This window comes from Erinaceus europaeus, unplaced genomic scaffold, assembly GCF_950295315.1.
Source record: "Erinaceus europaeus unplaced genomic scaffold, mEriEur2.1 scaffold_831, whole genome shotgun sequence".
In the NCBI taxonomy this organism is placed as follows: domain Eukaryota; kingdom Metazoa; phylum Chordata; class Mammalia; order Eulipotyphla; family Erinaceidae; genus Erinaceus; species Erinaceus europaeus.
The window spans coordinates 1-22780 of NW_026647725.1; the positions used below are offsets into that span (position 1 = coordinate 1).

General features: G+C 53.1%; 1 protein-coding gene across 1 annotated transcript in view; it reads left to right on the forward strand.

Moving 5' to 3' along the window:
- Positions 1-1407: 1407 nt before the first annotated feature.
- LOC132536432 (cell adhesion molecule DSCAM-like) overlaps positions 1408-22780 on the forward strand; it is a gene marked incomplete at its 3' end in the record, with an annotated part of 53994 nt that continues 32621 nt past the window's right edge. The window contains exons 1-3 of the mRNA XM_060184296.1: positions 1408-1505; positions 3490-3767; positions 13476-13546. Coding sequence (XP_060040279.1) covers positions 1408-1505; positions 3490-3767; positions 13476-13546 — 447 coding nt within the window. The remainder of the gene's footprint in view (positions 1506-3489; positions 3768-13475; positions 13547-22780) is intronic.

Sequence of the window (22780 nt, forward strand, 5' to 3'; positions counted from 1 at the left end):
CAGAGAGGGCTCTGGCCGCCCACGGCCTCTTCCTGGAAGCAGCGTCCTTGGTGGGAGTGGCAGTGACTGGGGGCAGGGGCACAGAGTATGTGGCGGGCCGGTTCTGCCCCCTTTTCCCTCGGAACCCGCGGGGCCTCCGGCTGGTGGCCCTCAGCCACCTTCTGCCCCTGGACCAGAGTTGGGCAGCTGCTGCCGGGACCCGGAGCCCCTGTCTGGCCAGCACGGCACAGGCCGCCGGGCCCGGGTCCCTGCACCTCAGCTGTGCCCGTGTCAGCTGTGGGCCGGCTGGGGTGTGGAGAGAAGGCCGCGATACTCCTTGCTGAGATGGGGCTCCAACTTTGGGGACCACCCGGCAGTGCGCAAGGACACCCCATCGCTCTGGCCACTGCCCCTGAAGCACCCCTTTATCTCCAGGGGGCCCCTAGGTCACACCCACCCCACCACCAGAACCACGGCAGATGTATCCCTTGATGGTGTTAACATGACAGCACCAGGACTTTTCTTTATTTCCTTATTTTTAGAGAGAGAGAGAGAGAGAGAGAGAGAGGGAAGGAGGAGGAGGAGGAAGCCAGGCAGTGGTTGTGCACACACAGTGTTACGAACAATGGCCCACACAAGGTTCCCCAGTTCGGGTCCCCAGCTCCCCACCTGCAGTGGGGAAACTTTGCAAGTGGTGAAGCAGGTCTGTAGGTGTCTCTCTGTCTCCCCTTCTCTCTCAATTTCTCTCTGTCCTATCCAATTTAAAAAAGGGCGGAAAATGGCTGCTAGGAGCAGTGGATTCATAGTGCCTACACCAAGGCCCAGCAATAACCCTGGAGGCAGAGAGGGAGAGGGAGAGGGAGAGGGAGAGGGAGAGGGAGAGGGAGAGGGAGAGGGAGAGGAGAGAAGTTTCCTCCAATGCAGTGGGGCTAGTCTTGAGCCCGTGTCGGACACGTGGCACAGCAGCACCCGGTCACGTGAACTGCTTCAGGAACCCACCAGGACACTGTTAATGGCCCGGAGAATCCGGGGCTGGTCAGAACTCCCCGACCGTGGAAAAGCTCGGGTCAGAGTGTCTGCAGCACGGGCGGGGTGGCAAGCACAAGCACAAGACCAGGCAGGCAGGCAGCTCCCCACTTCAGGAGGACCCAGCCAGGCGGCGGGAAGCACCAGCCTAGAGGAGGCCCTTGGGATGCGGTGTGCAGCCTGTTGGTCGGAAGACACTCAGAAGAGGCGCCGGGATGGGGCTTGTCCCCGGGAAACACTGTCAGGAAGGAGGGGTGGGGAGGGGCACCCTCAGAGATACTGTCACCAAGAAGGGGGACACCCTGCACCACTGGGGGAGGGGCACAAGGCCCCAGTGACCGAACTGGGAGAGTGGACGCTCAAGGGCACTGCCCCACTCATGGCTCTCACCCCCACGCAGACATGGGGCCCGTGCAGCAGCGCCGGGGAGGGATGTTGGGCCCCCGAGTCCCGGGACAGTGCTCACCGAGCATCTTCCTTAAGCACTCCTTCCGTGGGCCGTGAGACGTGATCGGCAGGAGGAAATGGGCAGTGACCCGGGACTCCCAAACTCCTCCTGGGTTCATGTGTCAGGGAGGGTTGGCGTGTGTCCTGTCAGCTCCGGAAGTTTCCATATTGCTCTGGGATGGACCATCAACCATTAAGAACCCTACTTCCTTCAGGGACTATTAACTTTTCCACGTCTTAAGACACCTGGACTTTCTCTTGACTCTCTGAACATCCTCTCAGACTGCCCAGCCCTGTCCTGCGGGATGAGGCCCTGGCTTATAGTTCACTCCACGAGTATTCAGCCCCCCCCACACACACCCTTATTTATTCTTTGCTTAGTCACATTCTCCTCTCATGGTGTGGCTTTTTGTGGTATCTTCCCCTTCTAGGTCATGCACTTCTCTCTTTAATCTTCTTGAGTCAACTGATTCCTCTTCTTTTGCCCGGATATTTGGGGCACTTTCATTCTCCATTCCCTGATGAGGATTTAACGCCAGCAACCTCCACTATACTTACAGTTAACTTTGGACAGGAAAGTTGTGCAAAGCCACACTCCTCCTGAGTGTGAAAGGGGAGGCCGGGGCCACTCCCAGGACCCAGAGGTCTGTGTTTTGTGTGTGTTCACCTGCCAGCTGTGCATTCACTGCTGACTGCACTGAGCACAGAGGAGGCAGCACTGGACATGGTGAGCTTGGTCCAGCAGGGAGTCAGAGTCCCAGGGACGTCCTCACAGGGATGGCAGACACAGTGCCAGAAGCCGCTGGACTCAGTGCCTGCTCTGACTCAGGCTTCTCCACACTCTTAGCCTCCTGCCCAAAATGTATAGGCTGGGGAGACAGCATGATGGTTCTGCAAACCACTCTTCTGCCTGACGTTTCTAGGCCCTGGGCTCATCATAAGCCAGAGCCAAGCACCAAGCCCTGGTGTCTCTGTCTCTGTCTGTCTGTCTGTCTGTCTCTCTCTCTCATTAAAAGAAAAATAACTAAATAAAATAAAAAAAAAACCCTACTGACCCATTGGTTGACATGCTAACATCAATAGGTAAAATTGTCAAATGCTTGAATGAGATTGTTCCTGTAAGTTATGTGCTCTTGTTAAAATTAACTGTGCTTGACAAATTAAAAAAAAGAACCCCAATGCAAAGGAAAGACTATCAACCATGAGAAGGAAGGGCCAGTTTGGTAAGCTGGGCTGGTGCTGACAGCAGATGTGTCTTTCTAATAAGTCTTGGATGCCTAACCCTTCTCCTTTTGAAAGACCTGTCTTAGCTAGACAGTCTGCTGACTTCTAAACACTCATTTTATAGTTCATCTGGGTGTGAAGGTATCGGAATCAGAATTCCTTGTTCTTTGAGTGTTTACCTGTGGCTGTATTCTAGCAAGTTGCCTCCCACCATGGTCTGGGCTCCCCTTCACTAGCTCCTCCAAAAACCAACTGGCGCTAAGCTGGGCATATCCACTTCTTCCTTTCTTTGTTCCTTCCCTTATTTCTTTCTTTCTTTCTTTCTTTCTTTCTTTCTTTCTTTCTTTCTTTCTTTCTTCTTTTCCCACTTGTTGGTAATTTTATTTCTTTAAAAGTCACTTTAATGAGGAAGTGTTGATTTGTAGGACTGTTTTTGCCTCAAGGGTGCAATACCCCCCCCCAAGAAGTGCCAGCACACCTGCCCCAGCACAGGGCACCTGGCCACCAGCCCCTTCCTCCCTTGTAACTCCCGCTTCAGTCCCCTCACGTCAGCTGAGATTGACCAAAGGTTCTTTCACGTCTCATCACCCTCTGTCTTCCCTTCTTTTCAAATCCACGTACGAGTGAAACCATAAATTATTCCCCTTATCATGATCACCTCCAGTTCCATCCCTTTGGGGAAGAGAAGCTGTTTCTTGTCTTCTCTCGGGCCGAGTAGCAATCACGCTGCCCACGTCCTGCTGCGTCCCGTCCTGGTCTTCTCACCTGTCCTCGGGCGCTTTGCCGTTTCCAGACCCCAGTCGTCGCCTGTAGTGCTGTGATGAACGTAGTTGTGTTTGCCGCCTTCACTGTGGACTTGCCAAGGCAGAGGGAAAAAACTCACGTCTCTATCTCTTCTTTTTTGAAAAAACAAAACCCCAAAGACTCCTGGGATTCTGCTCAGAGAACCAAAGATGTTTCCCCTCAGCTGAACTCGGCCACCATCATTGATATCCACCCTTCCTCCACCTACAGCATCCGTATGTATGCCAAGAACCGGATTGGCAAGAGCGAGCCCAGCAACGAACTCTCCATCACCGCGGACGAAGCAGGTAGGTCTGGCTTGGGAGCCCAGGGGCTGGGGCTCGGTGCTCGGGGTTAGTGCAGACTCGGGTCTCGGGTCTTTGCCCGTCCTGGGTGGGCTGCTCCTGTGAAAAGGCCAGTGGCACTGTCTCTCCCTCTCTGAAGGCACCGCTCTGCAAGAGGCCTTGGTTCAAGGTCTCTTACCCTAGACGGAAAGGGATGGCTTAGAAGCCCGTGGTCAGGCGAGGCGGGAAGGACCGTGCAGGCTATGCAGCCCTGTGTTTGAGGGGACTGATGGGGGCCATGGTCAGGAGAGGTGGAAAGGACCCTGCAGGCTTTGCAGCCCCGTGTTTGAGGGCACTAATGGGGCCTGGCAGAAGCACCACGGGCTGCCTCTTGTCTAGGCTCCGCTGAAGCCAGACGTGGGAATTCCGCTTAACTGAGCAAGGAGCAAGACTTTCTTATTTTATTTTTTATTTATAAAAAGGAAACATTGGCAAAACCATAGGATAAGAGGGGTACAACTCCACACAATTCCCACCACCAGAACTCCGTATCCCATCCCCCACCCCTGATAACTTTCCTATTCTTTATCCCTCTGGGAGTATGGACCCAGGGTCATTGTGGGATGCAGAAGGTGGAAGGTCTGGCTTCTGGAATTGCTTCCCCGCTGAATGTGGGTGTTGGCAGGTGGATCCACACTCCCAGCCTGTCTCTCTCTTTCCCTAGAGGGGTGGGGTTCTGGGGAAGCAGAGCTCCAGGACACATTGGTGGGGTCGTCTGTCCAGGGAAGTCTGGTCGGCATCCTGATGGCATCTGGAACCTGGTGGCTGAAAAGAGAGTTAACATACAAAGCCAAACAAATTGTTGACCAATCATGGACGTAAAGGCTGGAATAGTGCAGAGGAAGAGTTGGGGGTCCTCCATTCTGTAGACAGCTAGCAGGCCTATTTTAGTTAAATTCCAAAGGGCCTGTGGCTACACTAGTTTGTTGGGTGTTTTTTACCCCCTTTTTCTTTTTCCCCTGAGCCTGAAATCTGAGATGCTGGTGGATCCAAGTTATTGTCTGGGGAGATGATGTCATGGCTGGGAAAAGGACCGGAAAGCTGGATCAGGGAAGAGAGTAGCTCCCCAGGACCAGAATTCTTTCTGGGGAGCAGAAGGTGGGAGTTCTGGCTTCTGTAGTTTCCTCTGCTGGACATGGATGTTGGCAGGTGGATCCACACCCCCAGCCTGTTTCTGTCTTTACCTAGTGAGGCAGGGCTCTGGGGAGGGGAGGCTCCAGGACACATTGGCAAGGTCCTCTGCCTGGGAAAGGCAGGATAGAATCATAGTAGTGGGAGTTGGGCGGTAGCGCAGTGGGTTAAGTGCAGGTGGTGCAAAACGCAAAGATCCCGGTTCAAGTCTCCAGCTCCCCACCTGCAGGTGTCTTGTCTTTCTCTCCCCCTCCTCTCTCCATTTCTCTCTGTCCTACCCAACAACGATGACATCAATAGCAACAATAACTACAACAATAAAACAACAAGGGCAACAAAAGGGAATAAATAATAAAATATTTTAAAAAATGAAAACATCAAAAAAAAAAAAAAAGAATCACAGTAGTGTCCGCAACTTGGTGGCTGAAAGGTGGTAAGATGTAAAGCAGGACAAATTTCTTAATAAACAGGAACCCAAAGGTCTAGACAGAAGTAGTGAATGCCCACTGCTCCCCTGCCTTTCCATGGGAGAGGAGGGACCCCTGCCTGCCCTCAGGCTTCCCTGAGGACACAGCGGTGAGGAACCCAAACCTGCCTGCTCATGTCCTGCCCCGGTCGGTCAGAGCCGACCCCAGGCAGAGTTCTGTCCTGGGAAGAGGCTGTCTTTCTCTTTTTCTGTCTCTCTTCCGTGTGTGTGACAAATGGAGGTGACAGGATCACAGGAGGATACGGTGTGGTCATGCACCACTCTCAGCCCTGAAATCCCCACCCTCCCAGTGATGGCCGCCCCAGCTGGTCCAAAGCCTTAGAAGCAGACTATTTGCTTCTGGTTGGTTTTGTTTGTTTTGTCTTGTTTTGTTTCTGCAAGTTAGTGTGTTCCACTTCACTAAATTCCACATATGAGTGGAACTGTTGATGCAGAAATACTCCCCTCAGGCCTCTGCTCCAAAGGCCACCCTTCCATATCATATCCAGAGGGACACATGCTGTGTCCTGTGTTCACAGCTGCCTGATTCACAACAGCCAAAAAGTAGACACGGGCTGAAGAAGTTATGGGACACATACATCCCATGGAATACTACTCTGCAGTCAGAAAAGACGATATTGTGTCCTTCAGGGCAAAATGGATGGGACTGGGGCAATTACTCTTAGCAAAATAAGTAAAGGGGGGGGGGGAGTTGGGTGGTAGCGCAGCGGGTTAAGTGCAGGTGGCGTGAAACTCAAGGACCTGCAGAAGGATCCCGGTTCGAGCCCCCAGCTCCCTGGCTGCAAGGGAGTCGATTCACAGGAGGTGAAGCAGGTCTGCAGGTGTCTGTCTTTCTCTCCCCCTCTCTGTCTTCCCTTCCTCTCTCCATTTCTCTCTGTCCAATCCAACAATGACGACATTAGTAACAACGATACTAGCTACAACAATAAAACAACAAAAGGGAATAAATAAATACCTTTTTGAAAAGTAAAGAGATGAACATAGCTGGGTTTTTCTTCTGAGGTGCCTGTTTCCCCACCAGCAAGGTGAAAGTAAGCTTCTGCTCACCCCCAAATCGTCCTTCGCCTTCCAGCCACTCCCTTCCCAGTCCTTGCTTCTCCGTTGCCCGAATCTGTGGCAGTGAGAACACCCTCTCGCCCATTCTTGGGTACAAAGAGCAGTGGTATGACCCTCCATGTATCTGACAGTCCTGTCCGTGTCATCAGGCAGGTGTGCTTTCCTCTTGATCACTTTCAGCACTTCCTATTTCTTTATTTTTTGCATGTAACTTTTCCTGTACTGGGGGATTAATGGTTTACAGTCGACAGTAAAATGCAGTTGTCAGTGCATGGACATTTCTCAGTTTTCCACATAACACTCGAAGCCCCTCTGGGTCCTCCTCCCCCATCCTGCTCCAGGACCTGAGCCTTTAAGCACTTCTTGGGTGAACATTCTACAGTTTATCTGTTGTTTTCTATTTTATTAATTTCTTTATTGGGGAATACATATTTTACGTTTGACAGTAAATACAATAGTTTGTACATGCATCACATTTCCCAATTTTCCATATAATAGTACAACCCCACGAGGTCCTCTGTCATCGCAGTTCTCTTTTCTTTCTTTCTTCTTTTTTTTTTTTTGCCTCCAGGGCTATTGCTGGGCTCGGTGTCTGCACCACGAATCCACTGCTCCTGGAGGCCATTCTTTTCTTTTTGTTACCCTGGTTGTTTTTACCATTGTTGTGGTCATTATTATTGTTGTTATTGATGTTGTTGTTGTTGGATAGGACAGAGAGAAACGGAGAGAGGAGGAGAAGACAGAGAGGGGGAGAGAAAGACAGACACCTGCAGACCTGCTTCACCACCTGTGAAGTGACTCCCCTGCAGATGGGGAGCCGGAGGCTCGAACTGGGATCCTTCCGCCGGTCCTTGCGCTTTGTGCCACGTGCACTTGACCCATTGCCAGTGTGCTACCACCTGACCCTCCTGCATTTTTCATAATCATGTTTGTATGTCATTCTGAGCATCATGCCCAGAGCCTCATACATAAGTGATACCACTGGACCAAGCGTGCCCACGGCCCAATTCCTATCCTGTATTGAGAGGGGGAAAGAGAGAGAGAGAGGGAGAGAGAGAGAAGGAGAGAGAGAGAGAGAGAGAGAGAGAGAGAGAGAGAGGGAGAGGGAGAGGGAGGACAACAGAAGCACTGCCCCACCATCTATGGTGTTCTGCCCATCTTTGTCTTGGGCCTGGTCCTGGGTACCCATGTGGTGCCAGGGCCTGAACTTCCTGGATTCAAATCAGCATGAGCCTACAGCCAAGCCCCCTCCCAGGACACCATGTGATCATTCCCACCATGTGATCATTCCAAGAAGCAGGAAAACACTGCGAAATGGCTGCGTCCAGTCAGCACAGTCCTCAAGAAAACTGGCTTAAGGATGCCAGTTTTCCTGGAGAGCCGGCAGGCCCCACTGCCAGCTCTGGGGCACAGCAGCTCCCTCCAGTGGGAGGTACAATAGCTCATGCTCAGGGCTGTGAAGGTGACCTGCAGGTGACACTCCTTACCTGCCAAACACTGCCCTTTTCCTGCTCACCAGATTCATTGGATAAGGAGAGAGAGAGAGAGAGAGAGAGAGAGAGAGGGAATTCCAAGCTCTGAAAGTACTTTGCATTTCTCAGAAAGAAGTGAGAGGAAAATCTGTTTTTTCCTGTGCTCATGCAAAAACAGGTTGAATTTCAATATTCATGTCAACACCCCCACTGACTTCCTGGACTTCCATTCCGCTGGCTGGCTGTCCCTAGAGAACTGGCCGCCCCCAAGCTGTCCTCTCAGACTCAGCGCCCCAGCGCCTCCTTGCTCTCGGCCCCCCGTCTTTGTCTTTCTGGCTTTGCTGCAGGGCACACCCTGTGTGCCCTGGCTGAGGCTGCTTTCTGGGCTGCTGGTGTAGACAGATTTTCATTCCCCTGCTGCTCTGAGGCTGGCAGTTGTCATGACAACCCTCCCCAGTCAGGAGGCCAGGTGAGCAGTGGCTGCAGAGAAAGAGGCAGGGCTTCCTGCTTCCTTCCTTCAGGGATCAGGTCTTTTGGATTGGAGCTGGGAGCTGGGAGCTGGGAGCTGGGAGCTGGGAGCTGGGAGCTGGGAGCTGGGAGCTGGGTGCTGGGTGCTGGGTGCTGGCTGAGGAAGCCTCTGTCAGTACTGCCTCACTCAGACAAGTCAAGGAAAGGAAAGGCAAAGAAACAGGTCTGAGCAAAGCCAAGCTGTCACACAGAACCTGTCTCTGACCTGCTGAGAGCTTTGTCTGCCTGAGATCAAAAAGCCAGCTTGTTTGTTTTTTTAATCTTTATGGGGGGATTCATGGTTTACAGTCAACATAAATATGGTGGTTGGTCCATGTGTAACATTTCTCATTTTCTGCAAAACACTCTCACCGCCCCCCCCCAGGTCCTCCTCCACCATCAGCATAGGACCTGAAAGCCCGCCCCCCACCCCGCCCCCAGAGTCCTTTACTTTGGGACAATACAGCAAACCCAGTCCAAGTTGTTTTGTGTTTCCCCATCTGTTCTTATCTTTCAACTTCTGTCCGTGAGTGAGATCATCCCATACCCATCCTTCTGTTTCTGGCTGATGTCACTTCACAGGATTCCTTCAGGCTCCATCCAAGATGAAGTGAAGAAGGTGAAGTCACCATTTTTCACAGCTGAGTAGTATTCCGTTGTGTACACAGACCACAACTTTTTGGCTCATTCACCTGATGTTGGACACCTGGGTTGCCTCCAGGTTTGGGGTGTGCACCTGTGTGGATAGCAACACAGAGCCATGTGCCACCTGGGACTCACAGAGAAAGGGAGGGAGCCATGTTGACTGAGACGCCCTCATGAGCACTGCCTCCCAGGAGGCTGCAGGACCCCCTGGCAGGGCTGTGCCCGGGACACAGCCGTAGGGAACTGTCACCACAGTGAGGTGGCCGTCCCTGTTCTCACTGCACCCTTTGCCTAGAAAGTGAGTCATCTCTCAAGCAGTGAGAAAATTCAGAATGGAAGCTTCCGGAACTTGGCGCACAAGGACACCTCCCACTCCCCACAGATCAGCAGAGTCTCTGGGACACCTCTCTCTGTGTCTCTCCCGGTTTGCTCTTTGCGGCTCTGTCTCTCCTCGAACCCCCCTCCCCTACACCCCTACCCTTGTGTGGCTGCTCCCCTGTAGGGAAGACGCTCTGTCTCCTCTTCTGGACACTTTCTTAAAAATTCAGGCCAAGGATGCCTCCAGCCCCCCCCCCCAGCCCAGAGCAGGTCCTTCCCGGGTCTCCCTGGATGACACTTGATAAAAATTGTTTTTCCCAGAGCCCTGCTGAGCTCTGGCTGATGGTGGTGTTGGGGATTGAACCTGGGCCCTCAGAGCCTCAGGCATAAGAGTTTGCATTACCACTATGCTACCTCCCCAGCCCGAGTACTATTATTTTTAATATTTATCTTATTTTTTAAAGTATTTTTTTAATTTTTAAAAATATTTTATTTATTTATTCACTTTTGTTGCTTATAGTTATCATTGTTGTTGTTATTGATGTCGTCGTCGTTGTTGGGTAGGACAGAGAGACATGGAAAGAGGAGGGGAAGACAGAGAGGGGGAGAGAAAGACAGACACCTGCAGACCTGCTTCACCGCCTGGGAAGCGACTCCCCTGCAGGTGGGGAGCTGGGGGCTCGAACCAGGATCCTTTCGCCGGTCCCTGCGCTTAGCACCACCTGCACTTAACCCGCTGCACTACTGCCCGACTCCCATTTTATCTTATTTTAATGAGAGAGATGTATAGAGAAAGAAACAGGCAGAAACCAGAGTCCTGCTCAGCTTTGACTGATGGTGGTACTGGGGACTGAACCTGGGACCTTGGAGCCTCAGGCAGGAGGGTCTGTTTGTGTGGCCATTATGCTGTCTCCCCTCCACCCCCATGACACTTGCGCTTTCCCAGAAGTGCTGCAACAGGAGGACTGTACCACTTCCTCAGAGCCCTTGGTGGATGGGTGTCCTGATTCGCACTGTCAACACCCGCCAGGACAGCAGCCAGGGTCCTCTGTGGAGCTCATCTCCACCCGCCCCTGCCCCGCGAGGACCTGTCTCAGCACACGAGGGAATAGGAGGAGGAGGGGGAGTATTCATGGAACTGCCTGGCAGAACTGTCTTGAGATTAGATATGACAGTGATCAGTGTGTGTGTGTTTGGGGAGTGGTGACGAGGCAGTCTCATCGAGAACTCTGCCTGTTCTGTTGAGGAGGTGAGAGGGTGGGGACACAGAGCTTGGGTGGTGGCTGTGGCGTGGAGCCACACACCCTGCCACCTGACAATCTTGTCACCTACTAGTCATCCCAAATAAAACACTGAAAGAAAATAATCACATTTAAATTGGGATGGACCTCATCAAGAGATAAAGGCAAAGAAAGAAAGAGAGAAAGGAAGAAAGGAAGAAAGAAAGGAAATAGAAAAAAAAAGTAAGACTGCAGGAGGAGGCAGGAGGGGTACGCCCCTGCCCACCAGATCTCCAGCACCAAGGACAAGAAGCACTAAACCAGCGGCGGCAAGTCCAGAAGGAAGCGACTGCAGCCACCAACACCCCTGACTCCCCGCCTGCCCCCAGCCTTAGTTCTGCCTGCACATCTCAATCTGGAGTCAGATTCTGAAACCAAGAAGTGTCACGGCTGAGTGTGAGTTGCGCCTTCCTTCTGTGCAAGCCTGCGTGGCAGCCGTGCATGGCGGTGATCTCACAGGCTCTCTGCAGACGTGCAGGTGTGGCCTCAGATGCCGACGCAGTTCGGAGGATCTGTGAAGTCACTGACGTCCTGACGGTGGGCCTGCTTGTGCTCCGCACTGAGAATCCGGTCTGTTTTAGGCTGTAACTTTACAGAGACTTTCAGTGGGATGGGAAACTATTTGAAAAACATCAGCCTGAGGGGGCCGGGCGGTGGCGCACCGGGTTGACCACACATCACCACACACAAGGACATGGGTTCAAGCCCCAGCTTCCCACCTACAAGGTGGAAGTTTCATGAGTGGGGAAGTGGGTCTTTCTTTCTCCCTCTCTATTTCCATCTCCCCTCTCAAGTTCTGTCTTTTCAAATAAGAGAAGAAAGAACATGGCTGCCAGGAGTGGTGGATTCTCCACACAGGCGCCAAGTCCCTTTGACAACCCTGGTGGCAGCTGAAAAAAAATTACAGGGAAAAAAAAAACACTTATTGCTTGAAAACTACAAGGATAAGATTTTAAAAAATAGTTGCCTGGGAGTCGGGTGGTGGCGCAGCGGGTTAAGTGCACGTGGTGCAAAGCGCAAGGACCGGTGTAAGGACCCAGGTTCGAGCCCCTGGCTCCCCACCTGCAGGGGGGTCGCTTCACAGGCGGTGAAGCAGGTCTGCAGGTGTCTGTCTTTCGCTCCCCCTCTCTGCCTTCCCCTCCTCTCTCCATTTCTCTCTGTCCTGTCCAACAACGACGGCATCAATAACAACAATAACTAAAACAATAAAACAACAAGAGCAATAAAAGGGAATAAATATTTTTAAAAAGATTTTAAAAATAGATGCCTTAGGGGTCACGTGGCAGCGGCAAGGACGGGGGAGCTGTTGACGTGGCAGCTCAGGGAAGGGACCTTCCCGGCTGAGCCTCAGACGTCCCAGGTTCAGTCCTGGCAGCGCCGTGAACCATGGCCGAGCGGCGATCTGCTCAGGAAGGAGGAGGAGGGGCAGAGGGGTCAGAGGAGCGCCTGTCACAGAGGACCTGCTGTGCCATGTGCACAACCTCCGGCCTGAGCCCAGCCCCTCCCCCTCGGCCCTGCTCTGGAGGCAGCCTGGTGCTGTGGTGTCTCTTTCTGCCTCTGTGTCTCACATTCTGTCTGAAAAGGTCGGCCTGTCTCTCTCTTTCCCTAGTGGGGTAAGATTCTGGGGAAGCAGAGCAATGAAAAAAGCCAGACCTTCCACCTTCTGCATCCCACAATGCCCCTGGGTCCATGCTCCCAGAGGGATAGAGAATAGGAAAGCTGTCAGGGGAGGGGATGGGATATGGAGTTCTGGTGGTGGGAACTGTGTGGCGTTGTACCCCTCTTATCCTATGGTTTTTGCCAATGTTTCCTCTTTATAAATAAAAAAGAAAGAAAGAAAGAAAGAAAAGGTTGGCCTAGAGTGGTGAAGCCCTGGCAGTGATGAAATCCAGTTAAAATATCCTTGATGCTTTTTTTTAATTTTTATTTTATATTTATTTATTTTCTCCTTGTTGCTCTTGTTTTTATTGTTGTTGTAGTTATTATTATAGTTGTTATTATTTTGTTGTTATTTATGTCATCGTTGTTGGAAAAGACAGAGAGAAACGGAGAGAGGAAGGGAAGACAGAGAGGGGGAGAGAAAGACAGACACCTGCAGACCTGCTTCACCGCCTGTGAAGCGACTCCCCTGCAGGTGGGGAACCAGGGGCTCGAACTGGGATCTTTATGCTGGTCCTTGCGCTTTGCATGCTTGACCTGCTGCGCTGCCGCCTGACTCCGGCCTTGATGCTTTTTAACCGAACATTTTGTTCAGGGTGGGAGGTGGCTCAGTGAGTAAAGCTGTATATTATCATATATGAGGCCCCGGGATCAAGCCCCTGCAGCACCAGGTGCAAACAGCAGGGGTGGCAGCTCCGTGATCTTGTCTTGGGAATAAATTAATCTTTTTACCCCACCTGTAAGGCGTGGGGGTTGGGCGCTTCACTAGCAGGGAGGCCGGGCTGCAGGTATCTCTGTTTCTTTCCCTCTCTATTCCCTCTCTTGTCTCCATGAAATAAAATAGAAGAAAAAACAATGGCCATTGGGAGCGGTGGATTCATCGTGTCAGCACTAAGCCCCAGCGATAACCCTGGTGACAAAATCAATCAATCAATCTTTTTTTCTTAATGTGCAAAAGATTCTGACCAGGTGGATTCCCGCCCAAGTGTGGGAAGCAGACCTCCCCTGTGACCTTGGGCATTCCTTCCACCGCTGGGACGCCCCCTCCCCTCAGGCTCTCTACCCCTGGGAGCCCCTCTGGACCCTTCTAACCAGCCTGTGGCTTTTGTTCCCACAGCTCCTGACGGCCCCCCTCAGGAAGTGCACTTGGAGCCCATTTCTTCCCAGAGCATCAGGGTCACCTGGAAGGTAAACCTCCCAGCACCTGGCCCCCAGCCGCTGCTTCCCGAGGGGAAGGTTTCTCTCCCTGTGACGGCTCCTTCACCAAACTCGCTCCCCCAAACAGAGCACCCCGTGCTCCGGCACATTCTGTGTGCTTGTCCAGCAAGTTCCGTCTGCTGGTGTGGAGTTGTTCTTGTGTCTGGTTTTGGAACCTTGGAGCCCAGAGTGAGCCCAAGGTATTGCTCACTTCTCTGTGTGGCTGGGACAAAGAGGAAGGCCCGGGTCCCTCTAGAGGCTCCTTCCCAGGCAGGAAATCAAGGTTCAGTGGATGAGGCTGTGAGGTCCTGACTGGTGACCCTGTCTGGGACCCCTGAGCATGGCCTGCAGATGTGACTGACCACCAGACAGCCTGGCGCTGGTGCCAGAGGCTGGGGGGGCAGCCGGCTGGGCCCCCGCAGAGGACCGCAGCTCCCATGGGCGCCATCTGTTCTGGACAGCCCCTCAGCGGGAGCCTGGCCATGTCAGCTTCTGTTCTGGCCCCAGCTAGTGCCCCGGCAGACCTCGGGCATCACTGTGAGGGGTCTTGAGGCTGGTGATGGGGCGTCCTCCAGGCTGTCGCCCTTGGTGTGGGGTCAGGCCCAGGTCCACTTCAGAGTGTCAGTGTAGGGGCAGCCCCCCTGCAGCCCTCCTGCACTGCCTCCCTTGGTGGGGGGCTGCTTCCCTCACCACTGTCCTCAATGGAAAGCCTGTCCCCCCCCCCAGCTCAGAGATGAGGCCCACAGCTTCAGGGAGGCCCCATGGCACCTGCCTTTTGTAGCCAGTGAAAACTGAAGTCCAGGGCTGGAAGAGAAGTCAACCGGGAGACCTTACCATGCCCACGACCCGGGTTCAAGCCCCGGAGCCAGATGTGAGCGTCGGCACACGGGGGAAGCCCTGCCACTGTGATGCTTTGTTCTGTCTCTTCTTGGTTACATCTGCAATGGAAAGACGTTGGAAATTAGCTTTAAAAAGGGGTTGTGTTGGGGGCTATGGCGGCGCATAAAAGGATTCACGACGGGGAGCTGGGACTGGTTAAAACAATACGCGGTTTATTAGGGTGACACAGGTAAGAGGCAGAATTAGCATCGTCATCAAGGGTTAAGAGTACGCGGGGTCCGTAAAGTCTGAGTATCGTCATCAAAAGTCTAGTCCCATAGGATAGACAAGCCTCAGCTCTGGGAAAGCCTCTGCTCACGGCTGTAGAGGGTCTGAACGTTTACCGGCCACAGAGCCACACGTGTTCAGTTCCGAGGAGGAGAAGCAGCCATGGCGGATGGAGGCCTGGAGCACCTCCGCCCAGATGCTTCTGACCAGGAGAAGCAGCCGTGGCCAGAGAGAGTCACGTGCTCACAGTCCCTGCTTTATACTCCCCCTTCTCTGAAGAGCCTCCTCAGAGCGACAACATTTGTATGCAAACTCCTGCTGGGATCACCACAGAAAGAGAGACAAGAGATGCCCCAGAACACTGAGATGGAGCTTGTTTGAGGCCCAGACACCACTGAGCAGCCAAACAAACAAGAACGAGGCCCAGACTGGGCAGCTCACTATCGTACACACCTTGCCCTGTGTGGGACACCACAGAGGCCTAAGGAAGGGGGCTCCGAGGGTGGTGCACAGTGCACTGACCCTCCCCCCCCCACACACACACACACTTCTCTCTCTTAGAACAGAACTAGGAGACCACTCAGCTATAGCAACCCTATGAGAGGGCCTGGCTTCAACTCCCAAAACTGCATTTAAAAACAGAATCCAGAATCCCTCGCACCTGTGTCAGTTTTGCTCCTCCTGCCCAGCTTCTAGAATAAAGGCTCCTCCCTGCTGGGCTGGTGCCCCTGAGCCAGGCTGAAGGGCTGTGGCTCTCAGGGCTACACAGACAGGGTGACTGAGCAGTGCGGACAGGGGCTCCCCTGGACACCACACACTGAACAGCGAAAGGCTCCTGGCACACCCTCACCGGGCGTGTGCCCCCACCCCCACCTCTGAGGCTCTGAGGTCTCACCCGCCAGCCCTTCCCACCCCCTGACGCTTGGTCACTGAGCAGGACGGGTAAGACATGTCCCCCGGCAGGAGAGAACTCTGAGCTCAGAAGGGAGCCCTGGGGCTTCTGGGGGCATCATGCCCTTGTACCCTTTCTCCTCGGGCAGAGCAACAGCCCTGCAAGTCAGTATATGGCACTGGGATCCTGAAGGGTGACTTGAGAGGGACCCTTTCTGCCGTGGCGTTGGCACTCACATGGCCCAGCCTCTTCCTGGGCCAGGCCTGCTCACAGAATGTGGGCCTTGTGGGCTGTGGGCATAAAGAGGTGTGTGTGTGTGTGTGTGTGTGTGTGTGTGTGTGTGTGTGTCTGTGTGCGTGTGAAATTCAACAGCCCCAGTGAGAGGGGACTATCTTCTTCTCATCCAGCGTACACAGCTTGACTTTTTAAAATTTATTTAGGATAGAGACAAGGAGAAATTGAGAGGGGAGGGGAGACAGAGAGGGAGAGAGACAGAGACACACCTGCAGCCGTGCTTCACTCGTCATGAAGCTTCCTCACTTCCCCCCTGCAGGTGGGGACCAGGGGCTTGAACTCTTTTTTTTTTTTTTTTTTGCCTCCAGGGTTGTCACTGGGACTCAGTGCCGGCACTATAAATCCACTGCTCCCAGCGGCCATTTTTTCCATTTTATTGGGTAGGACAGAGAGAAATTGAGAGAGGGGGAGATAGGAAGAAAGACACCTGCAGACTTGCTTCTCTGCCTGTGAAGTGCCTCCCTTCAGGTGGGGAGTGGGGCTTGAACCTCAGAGTATTTAAGCACCCTTTTGGGGTCTCCCTCTTCAGTATGTTTTGAGTAAAACAAAAGTTCTAGCCAGTGTTTTAAATGAGAATGTGAAAGACAATGTAACTGGTCCAGAAATAGGTCCAAGAACAGACAGAGCCCAGAAAGGTTCTCTCGGGAGCTCTGGCTGGCCCCACCCTCCGCCTCTGAAGCCCCCAAGCCAGCCCACTTGGCTACCTGTCTCTGCTGGGCTTCTCTGAGGCCAGAAAGAATCCTCGTTGGAAGTTAGGAATTATCACAACACTGAATCTGATTAAGTGCCTGAAAATTGAAAAACTCAAGGAGACTCCATTGATTTTTTTTTTTCAGAACAGTTTGATTTGAGTCTAGCCCTTTAGTGTACAATACTACAGAACTGACAGCTTTATTTTTTTCCACTAGGTCTGCACACAGACACCACTTCCTGCAGGCTATTCTTCTTTTAATTTCAGAGAGAGGAGGGAGAGACAACACAGCACTGCCCCGCTGTTCCTAGAGCTTCCGCTGTGATCCTGAGGACTCAACCCAGGTCCTTGCACACAGTAACATGAGCTCTGAGTCAGACACTTGAGGCCTTGTCTGTTCACACTCAGAGCCCACTGCACCGCCCGCCCCCCATCTGAAAAAATTCAGGGCAGTTTGAGTGCCTGCTCCTGAGTGGAGACCTAGAGCAGTCTGAATATCTAACTGCTGCAGATCTCTAAACACCGGTGCAGAACATGCAGCTAGAGGCAGATTGTTGTTTTTTTTACCAGAACGCTGCTCAGTTCTGGCTCATGGTGGTGCTGGGGATTGAACTTTGGACCTCAGAGCCTCAGGCTTGAAAGCTTTTTATATAACCTTTATGCTGTCTCTCCAGCTCAGATTTTTTTTTTTAGTATTTATTTTCCCTCTGTTGCCCTTTTTTATTGTTGTTATAGTTAATATTGTTGTATTGCTGTCGTCGTTGTTGGATAGAACAGAGAGAAATGGAGAGAGGAGGGGAAGACAGAGAGGGGGAGAGAAAGATAGACACCTGCAGACCTGCTTCGCTGCCTGTGAAGTGACTCCCCTGCAGGTGGGGAGCCGGGGGCTCGAACTGGGATCTTTATGCCAGTCCTTGCACTTGGCACCAGAAGTGCTTAGCCCGCTGTGCTACAGCCCGTCTCCCCAGAATTTTTTTTAATCTACTGATGTAGAGGCTTTCTTTTGAATGAGAGAGAAATCTTTGGAGCCAGAGACTGTCTTGTGAAGATGAACTCCTCAGTTAGCTAAATACTGCAGCTCAGAAAACAGTCATCACTCTGGCAGCTGGGGTTCAAAGCCCTGAAAGCGATCTCGCCGCTTTCTCCTCTCTCGTGCCCTCTGACCTAGACTCCACTCACAGTAAGAATGGCAACCCCACAGAAGACGAGTGTCCAGCATGTAGTAATGTCCTTGAATCCCAATCAGCTGAAGAACACTATCCGGGAGAATCACCGACAGCCGCTGATGATCCCAGCTAACTGAAGGAGAATCATCACGACCTATTGCAGATTTTAGAGATGAGCATTTACAGTGCAGAGGGAAATGACTTAACCTGCCACCCTGCCGCTGAGAAGCCAAGCTGCCTTCTGCCCGTGTCTTCAGAGCCAGGGATGCTGCTGCCCCTCTGGGATCACGTGCCAAAAGCTCTGTCCTTCCCAGGAGATGACAGCCACGTGGAAAAAGGGGTGTCTTCCAACACTGAGGTTTCTGGTGGGGATTCCAGAGAGAGTGCGTCTATCCTGTCAGTCTCTCTACCGAGAGGTTGAGCAAGGAGGGACAGGAATAACCACAAAGGTTGGCCCCATCTTATCAGACGCCCTGCCTCACAAAGCACCCTGCATTCCTGATATTATGGCCATTAGATAAAAAGAAAGGGGGAGATGTCGGGAAATTGTGAGGAGCCTCACAAAGCACCCTGCATTTTTCTGCCTCCAGGAGCCTGGCATTCCTTAAAACATTAAGCCAGCTCCCCCTGCTTCACCCTGCATTCCTGATACTATGGCCTATCTACATAATCATTGTTTTACCTGAAAGATCCCCAGCCATTCCATTCCTTTGATTTATCTTCTTTCTACCCTCAAGATCCTCCCTGCCTGCAGGGTATTATTAATCCTACCAGTTATAACCCTCTCAACAGTTGCTAAGGAAGTTTCTACTTTCCCAGCCCTTTTTGCCTTTCTCCAACCCTTTCCTAGGGATTTCTGTTTCCAACTTGCCACTTCTGAGTCTGCCCTCTAAAAAGCCTGGGCTCTCTGATCAGTAAGTATATTGCATTGCCTCACGCCACGTATTTGCTTCCTGAGTCATCTCCCTCATGTCGCTGAGTGAGCAGCAGCCCAGGCTGGCTCCAGTCGAGTTCTCTCCAACCCAGAGAATACACATCTGGGAAGAGGCACCCCCATACTAGCCTGGCAAGTGCCACCAGCTCTGCCCCCAGTTCTCCCGTGCATAGTGGGCCTGGGACTTTGTGAGGGAATGGTTCTGAACCGTGAAGCGCCTTGTCCACCGTCTGAGTCCCTGGCTGCCTGAGCTTCTGAGGAGACCGCACGCTGATGGTCAGTGTCTAGACTGCAGGTCCTGCCTGGACACAGATGCCCAGCCCTTCACATCACACTTGTCACCCAACAGGAAAGTTCCCTGTGGTCCATCCTCAAGTCTGCAGCTGACCTTTGGAGTAAGCTGAGCTGTGAGCAAATAGCTGCCCCTTTTCCTGCCTATGTTGGAACTCTGTTTATTTGTGTAACTCCCACATGGAAACACAGAGGAGAGAGAGGTTCCAGACACCCACTGCTAGGTGTTCCAAGCTAATCACTTGGCCCCAGCTTTATTAAAAATTCTAGAGAAAAAAAATGAAAAGTTAAAAATGAGTTCAAACAAATGACCCCATCCAAAAGTGGGGAGAGGACATGGACAGAATATTCACCAAAGAAGAGACTCAGAAGGCCAACAAACATGAAAAAAAAAAGTGTTCCAAATCATTGATGGTCAGAGAAATGCAAATAAAGACAACCATGAGAGACCACTTCACTCCTGTGAGCATGTCAAACAACAGAAAAGGCAGCAGCAACAAATGCTGGAGAGGTGGTGGGGACAAAGGACCCTCCTGCACTGCTGGTTGGAATGTCACTGGGTCCAGCCCCGTGGAGAACAGTCTGGAGAACTTTCAGAAGGCTAGAAGTGGACCTGCCCTGTGACCCTGCAATTCCTCTCCTGGAGATAGATCCTAAGGAACCCAACACACCCATCCAGAAAGATCTGTGTGCTCCTGTGTTCACAGCAGCACAGTCTGTAGTAACCAGGATCTCAAAGGGCCACTGAGTGGCGTCTGCTTAACATGGTCAGGGTGCGAATTCAGGCCAGGTTTGCCTTGTGCATCTTGTCTCCACAAACACCCCCACTCAACACAGTAGCCCCAGACCACATGCTACCTGACTATTCAGGTTTCTTTGGGGTGTGTGTGTGTGTGTGTGTGTGTGTGTGTGTGTGTGTCCCAGGGGCCTTATGAATGCTTTCACTATTCCCAGACTGACTTTTTATTTAGAGAGAAAGAGAGCTCCCACCTCCTCTTAGGTCCTTAGGGTGAAGAGAAGCTGGCAAGGAAGCCATGCTCGAGAGTCCTTGGTCCTCTGAGACTGTCAGCAGAAGCCTTCTGTCACTAGTCACCGAGTTCTCAGACTAGAAGGGATTGCTCCTCTGCCCCAGGCCGGCCTCCTGGCACGTGGCTGTCCTGCTTCCCCACGGCAGGCAGGCTCCCTTTTCCTGTCCAGACATGTAGGACAGTGGCTTTGGAGTCATGAGAGCAGACGCCCCCCTCATACTAAGATCTGTGGTGTAGGAAGTGTATTGGGAAGGGAGAGGGCAGTGATTCACCTGGTTGAGCACGTTTCAGTGCACAAGGACCAGGGTTCGGGCCCCTGCTCCCCACCTGCAAGGGGGAAGCTTCAGGAGTGGTGAAGCTGGGTTGCAGGTGTCTCTCTGTCACTCTCCCTTTTATCTCCCCCGCTCCTCTCCATTTCTCTCTGTCCTAGTAAATAAAGAAGAAGAAAATGGAAGAATGGTTGCCGGGAGTGGCAGGTTCATAGTGCAGACACTGAGCCCCACCCAGTGGTGATAACGCTAGTGGTGAGAAAGAGGGAGGGAGGGAGAGAGAGAGGGAGAGGGAGGGGGAGATGGAGAGGGAGAGAGAGAGGGAGATGGAGAGGGAGATGGAGAGGGAGATGGAGAGGGAGAGAGAGAGAGATGGAGAGGGAGATGGAGAGGGAGAGAGAGAGGGAGATAGAGAGGGAGAGGGAGATGGAGAGGGAGAGGGAGAGAGAGAGGGAGAGGGAGAGAGAGAGGGAGATGGAGAGGGAGATAGAGAGGGAGAGGGAGATGGAGAGGGAGAGAGAGAGGGAGAGGGAGAGAGAGAGGGAGATGGAGAGGGAGAGAGAGAGGGAGATGGAGAGAGAGAGGGAGATGGAGAGGGAGATGGAGAGGGAGAAAGAGAGGGAGAGGGAGAGAGAGAGAGGGAGATGGAGAGGGAGAGAGAGAGGGAGATGGAGAGGGAGAGGGAGATGGAGAGGGAGAGGGAGAGGGAGAGGGAGAGGGAGAGGGAGAGGGAGAGAGAGAGGGAGATGGAGAGGGAGAGGGAGATGGAGAGGGAGAGAGAGAGGGAGATGGAGAGGGAGAGAGAGAGGGAGATGGAGAGGGAGAGAGAGTTGACTCAGCACTGCTCTGAGGAGAGAGACAGGGCTGGAATTGTGCTTTGAGACAATGATGTGAGAACCCCCTCTGGCCTCTACCTCAAAATTCATCGTTCATTTCCCAGGAAGCATCTCTCTCCATCCTGGGCAGGGCCAGGGCCCCCACAGCAGTGGCCCCACAGCTCCCCACAGCCAGGCCCTCCTGGGAGGCCAGGTCCCTTTTTTTCCTTTTTTCTTTTTAAATTTTATTTATTTATTCTTGAGAAATGATAGGAGAGAAAGAACCAGGCATCACTCTGGTACATGTGCTGCTGGGGATTGAACTCTGGACCTCATGCTTGAGAGTCCAGTGCCTTCTCCAGTGCGCCACCTCCCGGACCATGTCAGGTCCCTTTCTACAGTGGTCCTGGCAGGATAGGAGGGTCTCGCCCTCCCACTTGTGCACAGAGAGCAGGAAAGTTGGACACTGGCCAGCTGAGCCCCCCGGGGACCCTTTCACCCCAGGACGTCCTGTGACCCAGCAGAGGTCCTCCAAGGGGACATTCTCTGGAGGCCTGGCAACACAGACCTCCATCCCTCAGACACAGGCCTGGGCCTACTGCCTGGCTTCCTCTGCAGTCGCCATGGAAACCTCCCTGGAGGGTCCCCAGGAAGTGCCCCAGCCCTGCACCCTGTCTTCACTCACCTGCTCACTGCAGCCCTGCACCCTGTCCCTCCTGCCATGATGATACCTGGGCTCCCGTCCCTCTGGGGTGCTACCCCCTGGAGAGAAGCATCTTCCTCTTCCCCCTCCCACGGGATCCCTCCTGCAGACCTCAGCTCTGCCAGCACCAGGCTCTCCTTTGCTTTGAACCTGCTTTGCGTATTTCATGGGCCACAGAGCTAGTCACACATGAGAAAGGGGCCAGGCAGTGGTTAGGACCACCTGCTACCTTGCACCAGGACCCAGCTTGTAGTCCCTGGTCCTCACCTTTTGGGGGGGAGCTTCCACAGGGGAGCAGGGGTCTCTCTGTTTCTGTTCTCTCTACCCACCTCTCTCCTCTCAATTTCTCTCTATGTCTATCAAATAAAAGGAAAGAGAATGGCTACTAGGAGCGGGAGACCCATGGTGCAGGCACTGAGCCCTGGCCGTAGCCCTGGTGGCAGTAACATAGATGTTTTTAAAAACAGAGAGGAACAGGAGCCCGGTTTGGAGCAGGTGATGCTGGGGGTCTCCAGGGTGCAAGTTCTGTGCTGCACAATGCCAGGCCCGGGGTTGGGGGGTTGGGGGTCAGTGCCCTGCTCCTGGCTGTTGATTCCCCCCTGCTGCCCTAAGCTGAGCGCCCCACTGGCGGCCCTGTGTGTCCGAGGGTGGAGCAGGGGCTGGAGGAAGCAGGAAAGGATGAAAAGGTCGGCCAGCCCCTGGAGCCGCAGGGAATGAGGAAGCTGGAGGCGCAGGTGGGCAGGGAATGTCAGAGTTAAGCTTTCCCTCCCTTTTCCCATGAGGGGCTCTGCACAGCGTGGCAGCAGTGTGGAGATGCTCCCATGCAGACTCACACAGAGAGGTGAGCCTGCTTTGAGTGAAGCCCACCAGCCTGCCGCGAGGGCCAGGGCCAGGGGTGGGAGGGCATGCTCCTGGCAGGAAGGCTGACGGCTCCCTCAGCCACACCAGGTCTTGGCAGGCGCCCACACCCACCCCGTCACCCTGTCTTTGCATCTCTGGGGAGAGCAGTGAGTCTGCCGGCTGAATGTCATAAGC